Below are 6,683 nucleotides of genomic sequence, written 5' to 3' on the forward strand. Positions count from 1 at the left end.
GGATGTCTGTTTTCATCCATGATTGGGCAGATGTTCATCACAGGGGAGCCAGAGCCACAGAAGAATGCTTCCCCTGCTGAATTTCAGGCTTGTGTCCAAAAAAGTGCCAAATTCACATGGCTCCAGTCATCTGTCTTGAAACGTACTAAAACTTCTTAACTTTCTTGAAAACTCAGGAAAGTTGTGAACACACTGAAGGCAAGATCTTCCAACAAAGTCTTTAGAAATCAGAGAGACACAGTTACACCTTTTTTGCCACAGTATGTTACAAGTTTAATTGTGCAAAAATACAGTCATCAAGACTTCAGCTTTGTTGTGAACTGAACACAATTCCAGCGATGTACAGGCATGGGAAGAGGTACTACTGTAATGAGAGCAAATACACCCTAACTGTTGTTGAGACAACCAATGGTTCGATACACTGAGAGAGTGTTCTCAAGTGATTTAGACAACCTGTATTTAACAACTGTACATCAAGAGAATCAAAGAAATGACACCTAAAAGGAAAGCTAGTAGGAGACTAATGAAGTTTAAGACTGCATTAACTCAAAAGAACATTAAAAAATGGTTTAGGCAGATTCCCCAGTGATGGCCAACAATTAGTCTGCGATACTGCAGGTATGAAGTATAACTCCTCTTCATTCAACACAGTACATATTGTGTTTCAGCAAAACAAAAGGCTTTCGTAATGCCAATATTTCTTTCAAGCACAGCAAGATGAAGCATTAACAACCTTTAAAATTGTATTTCAAACTATGAGACACCAATGGTGCTGCAAAAGAAATAGATGAGGAAAAAAAAACAAAACAAAAAACTTGCAGAGCTCAGTCCTCTGGCTCCACCACTTAATAGAACCAAAAACCCCCACCAAAATAATACATATGGGCGAGAAAGGCATTGCTGAATCCTCTCCCCCATTAAAATCTTCCTGTAGTGCCTACATCACTGAGGAAAAAAGAGTTTTCCAAGCAATTCCTCTCCTTGTGCATCCATGTTTTAACACAACCAGATTGGACATTCATAATGTTGTTCCGTGCAGCTACTTTTTGGTCTTAACAAATCCACGTGCTTCTTGCAAAAGCGTTTCAACATCTTCATTATCCTTGTCTTCCGAACTTGGTTCCCAGTCAGAGTCTTCGTCAGTAGGTTCGCACTCCTCTTCCTCATCATCTATAAAGCTGTCATTAAGGTCATATTCATTTGGTTCATCATCATCACCATCTTTCTCCACAGCCCTTTTTCCTGTAGGGACAAAAATGTCATATATTCATGAATCATAGTCTCTGGAAGGTCTCTCTCTTTCTGTATCTATCTAGTTAGTCTCTCTCCTCAAGAGGAGAGAGACTCAACTAAAGCACTCTACCCAATGCTTACTATTTTTATTTGCAAGACTTTCATGAAAAGCTGTACCATCTCTCTCTGACACCTACTGCAGCACTTACCAGTCTGATCACTTAGAAAGTTTTCCTTACTGGCTTTTCTTCCAACACTTGGAAAGCAGTATCAGGCCTCTTCTGATATCAGAAGATGACAATATCAGATAATGTCTTCTGATAACTCTCCTTTCCTTAAGGAGTGGCGCACACAATTTTCCTAGTCGTCTTCCTGCTACTTCTGTACCTAAACACCACATCTATCCTGCCATTTAGCCTCTAGGTATTGCTAGGGCGGCTATTTTGACCCTAGATTTTCTGCCTTCATCCATACATACTTCCTTAGGGCTATTTTATACACATACCCTTTGGAATCTGACATGGCTTTTAATTTCCATTCACTTCTTTCCTGAGCCTCAGGTAAGAAAAGGGAATCTGCTAGATCGCCTCCTACATTCTCAACTGGGATCCACGCTGGATAGTTTGTGCTTCCTTTCTGAACACAAGGAAACAACAAACACTGAACACTTCTTTCCTGAGCTGGGTGCAGCCTACCTGTTTCCCAGGTCAGTCTATTATATCGCGCTGCTTTCTAATCTGCTGTCTATCCATCTTCCTCACAACTTAGATTTTGTGATCAAATTGCCTTCTGCCTTCATAGTATTTCACAATGCTCTGTATTGGCAGGAATCAAAGACCAAGAAACCTCTATTGACAAGAAGCAGATGCTGTTTGCAGCATGTTCCTAAACTTTTTTAGACAGCTTGTTTTGCAGTATTCTTTTAATTGCTCGAACATGTTGGCACATTTAAACCAAGTCCCAGAGGCAAGATAATTCTGCTATTTGAAGAAGCCTTATCTATCTGACTTGGGAGTGTCTGTACAGAGCTGCTGCAATGGCAGCATTGCCTTCTCCTTTTATTTATCAGCAGCTGTGAACCTTCAACAAATTTATTTCCACTGCTTTCTGATTTTGGCAGATGTGCGTCACCCTTGCTCTACAAGCTTACATTGTCTCCCTTTTTTCTTACATGTCCACAATTCCTAACTAGCCACAGTCTGTTAATATTCCAATCATGTGTTATTCTGCCCTGAAGTCATACCTTTGAGTAAAACCATGTTCATTCCTCTTCTTTCCAGCCTCCAATTTTTGCATTCTTATCTCGTCTAGAGATAACCTGTCAATGATCTCATACAGATAATTTACCCATTGAGCAATTCTTGTCATCATCTTTCATATGAAACTATAAACATGTATTTTTTTCTCAGCTACAGACCCCAGTCCAAATCATCAACGTTTATATTAACCATAAGCATTTCTTAGCCACCTCTTGCAACCTCAGGTCAGAGGCCCAGGCATTCAAGCTACACATGTGGTGAACAAATGAGAACACCAGTACCTTATGCAGTCAGATCACATCCTCCATCAGTTACAGTTTTCTACTAGTGGATAATTCCAGAATTATCTTATGGTCCGATTAACATTTTATACTCTGTAGCAACTCTCACCCAAGGTTTTCAAAAACATTTACAGCATTAGTCAAGTTTCTCAAAGATACACAATTTTATGGGTGAATTGTGCTAGAGGCACTGAATGACCTCCTAGAATAATGTCAGCCACGTGTGACACAGCCAGTAATATAACTGAGAAATATCCTATGGCTAGCAATCCTGCGCTGAACTGTGCACCACCTAGCAGAAAATCCTGAAAATGCCAACTGCCAATTTGAGCTGTAATCTGCTATTATGCTTGCTAGTTTATTGCTTATCAGACTTCAGAGGAACTTAATCACGTCCATGTTTACCAGCAGAATCTCTTATAAGGATCACAGACTATGGTCCTGCAGAATGAATTATGTCTTGAAGGGGAGAGATCAAAACGAAGGTGCTAAATACAGTAAGAACAAAATCCCTCTTCTCAGCTTACAAGAATAATAAGCCCAAAACCTGCTTAGCAAAGAAAAGCTCTTCTTCACTTTCACAGCACTGTGGGTGGTATTTTACAACAGAAGTAGGAATTCTGGCAAAATACTGATTACTTCCAAACTTTATTTATTTATTTATTTACCCTACAAATGTAGAAGCATACTATGTTTTTCCTCCCCGTACATCAGTGCTTTTAGATTTCAGCAGTGAATGATGCACTTCCTTCCCTGTCTTCCCACTCCACCTCTTTTTGCTACAGTTTAATTCAGCCTCACAGCCCCTAAAGCAGCTCACTAAGCACAATCCTGCCTGTTCCCTAGTACCATATTTATCAAGATGACCTTGAAACTTTCTCTGAAACTATCGGCTCCACGTGGGGAGAAAAAGCTTGCCGACCACCTCTTTCAAAGAGTTATGTTTGGAATTGAGCTGATTAGCTTGCTAGAAAACCTACAAAGAAGTGTGTAGGAGAATCCTGCATAGTCCATAATCACAACAGGGCATTCATCTAAGTAGCAACAATGTAGTGAGGTCATTCAGTAGTGACAATTTAATGACAGCATAACTCTGATTTTTTTTTTTTTCCCGCTTCCTCCCTTACAACTATTCCCCCAGTAATTAGCCTTAGATTATTTCTCAGAACATAGACCACATTCTCTACAGGAAATTTACAATCCCTCTGGTAGCAATTAGACTAAAAATGTTAAAAACTAAACATGTCGAACGTCATGTAGACAGTACCCTTCTTTTCTTGGCTGGTGGATTTTAAATACACTTGGACGGAAATTAATCCTGCTGTGCTTAACAGTGCAGTTGTGCCAAACAGCACAAAATAAAGGTTAATGGAGCCCTGACTGCCTGTGTGACCTTGCACGGCTCAGAATGACTGCCTCAGATGTGAACTTGCTGAGCGCAACCTTTTACAAGCTTTGCCCTCAAGAGAGCTAAGCAAGCCAGTCAACAAGACACTGAAGAAAAAAAAAAAAAAAAAATCAGCAGATATGAACAGCACTTTAATTAATGAATTCCCTTCTTTCCCCTGTGCACGGAATATCAATTCTTCCTTGGTTCTTACTTAGTAAGAGGAGTTGAATTTGACAGATTGAATTTCACTTCTGTGTTAAAGTTTTACACGTTTACAAGATAAGCTACTTTTCCATCCGTAGTCACGCTTGGCTGACCACCTGCCATGAGCTGCTGTACACACAGGAGCTACCGTTCAGGTAAGGAAGGCGTTCTTGTGAAAGGCACAGCTACAATTTAAAACCTTCAAGATTTAGATTTAGAGTAAGAAGGACTGTAGATATGCACACAGTCCCAGCTTGCTTCACTATAAAATCTTAACCGCTCAGTGCTCTCACAGTGCTGGTAACAATTCTCACCATGGTGTAATACACATTTCTATGAGGGAGCAGTGACCGAGATGGGGCTGGTACTTTTATCGTGGGATGCAGCAAAATAGACAGGTTTTTGCCTCAGAATATGCTAGTGCACAGATACAGCCATATCAAGCATTCAGTGACAGCAGAAGTGCACCCATACATGATAAGGAAATGGGATGGGAAAGAAATTTCTCAGAATTATAAAGTATAAAAAAGTAAAAAAGCATAAAAGTATAAAGTATAAAAGCAACCTCTTGCAGCCACCCACAACAGAAATGGAGGCCAAAACACTTTGCCTAGAAAACTAACTACAGCTATTTGCACTTTTATTTATTTTCTCTAGAAGGCAGATCTCTCTACTTTGAGGATTTCTTTAGGAAATGACCAGCCACACCTTGGTGATCTCGAGGAAGACAAGCCAGCCCCCTCTTCCACTTGAGATGCAGCAGTTCCACATCCTCATGCCTTGTTCAGGCCAGTGAAAGTAAAGACGGCATATCATCAGACTTTCAGACTGCTCTTTAGAGCTTACTTTTAAATTATTTTGGAGAGAATAGGAAGCTTCGAATTTGAAAGCTGAGACACAGAAGAAGCCTGGAAACAGACCTATAGGATATTTAAAACTGGAGTCTATGCACCCGCAACATATAAGTTAACATTGTTGGCAGCAGCAAAGCAAGCTAGATGCGCCACTGGTAAATGGAGGAGATATTCATCCACAGTATTACAATTTACATCATCAAGAGAGACCACAGCTTGCCTGTGCTACTGCACAATCCTCACTGACAACTAGAAACTAAAGAAGGATACATATGTAGTTTACAGTGAAAGCTGCCCTCAACTCAAAGGCATTAACCTTCTTCTACCCTTTGGTCCCAACAAGCCAGTATCCTACCTGAAACATTGATACCTCATAGTAAGTGTAAGAAAAGCTCATCAGCACATGCACAGATCCCACTTGAAAGTTACTTAAAGGTCAATGCAATGCAGAAGGAGTATCTCAATGTTTCAAGAGCAATCAATCTTTACGGGGCAACCTTAACTAGTTGTGGATGAAATACTGGATTCCTTTCATCCTATTATGACCCCTGTGTAAGGAAGGAAGAATCGATTTAGCCACACGTGTGTCTCCTTAAAACATTTGTTTGTTTTGTTGTCTGCTTCTAGGGAAGTACAGGTATGCTCATCCAGGAAGCCTGGCACAAATCCAATTTCAGCACTATTACTTGTAAAAAAGCAAGCAGGGTTTTACTAAAATAACAACTACTTTCTCCTCAGGTAAGCATTATCAAACATCTCCAGCACTATTAAATGCCCAAAAACCAAAGCAGATCAGTTGCGTCCCATGCTGATGTGCCCATTCATAACATTAGAACATACTCACCATTCTTTGCAGTTCGTTGTCGGGCTCCTCTTTCAGTTACTACAGAAAAGAAAAAGTTATTAGTCAGGACAGAGTACAACCTAGCATAAGGGTTATTCATAAAGGTTGCTACAATAAAAGACTGACCTATTAAAATAAATGCTGCAATGACTGTGCTGTATTTACAAGCATAAAAACTATTCTCCTGCCAAAAAAACCCCCTTTTTTTGTATTGAATGATTCCTGAGAGAATACCCAGATGAACTGTTCTTACAATTATGAACCATTCCATCTGTAGAAAAACGTCATCAAGACTGGTATTTTTAAACAGAAAATTGGCATATCTCAAAGCATTTAAATATTTTACACCCTTATTTCCATAAGTACAATTTCTCCTTAATAATGTCATAATCCTGATTCTTTAAAGTAAAATACATTATCATTACACTTCCATAACTGTTCTGAAGTATTGTTTATTGCATTGGGATTTCAAGTGGGAAAAAATCTCCAAGTCAAATAATCAAGAAAAAGCACAAAAAAAATGCAAGTTATCTCTTTGAATTCTTTAAGAACAGAAAAAAAAAAAAAAAAAAAAAAAAAAAAAAAAAAAAAAAAAAAAAAAAAAAAAAAAAAAAAAAA

The 6,683-nt window shown here is 39.1% G+C and overlaps 1 protein-coding gene across 3 annotated transcripts in view; it reads right to left on the bottom strand.

The window, feature by feature from the left end:
• Positions 1-246: 246 nt before the first annotated feature.
• APLF (aprataxin and PNKP like factor) overlaps positions 247-6,683 on the bottom strand; it is a 26,997-nt gene continuing 20,560 nt past the window's right edge. Inside the window, exons 8-10 of one of the 3 annotated variants that reach the window (XR_002086354.1) lie at positions 6,066-6,104; positions 2,477-2,562; positions 1,157-1,242 (exon numbers count right to left, since the gene is read on the bottom strand). Coding sequence is in view for 1 of the 3 variants with exons in the window: in XM_009290760.1 (XP_009289035.1) it covers positions 1,040-1,242; positions 6,066-6,104 (242 nt within the window). In the remaining 2 variants the exon portion in view is untranslated. Of the gene's footprint in view, positions 1,243-2,476; positions 2,563-5,576; positions 5,770-6,065; positions 6,105-6,683 lie in introns of all 3 variants that reach the window. The other 2 variants (XR_002086353.1, XM_009290760.1) reach the window with 2 other exon arrangements.

Source organism: Aptenodytes forsteri, unplaced genomic scaffold (genome assembly GCF_000699145.1).
Source record: "Aptenodytes forsteri isolate BGI_AS27 unplaced genomic scaffold, ASM69914v1 Scaffold346, whole genome shotgun sequence".
Taxonomy (NCBI): Eukaryota; Metazoa; Chordata; class Aves; order Sphenisciformes; family Spheniscidae; genus Aptenodytes; species Aptenodytes forsteri.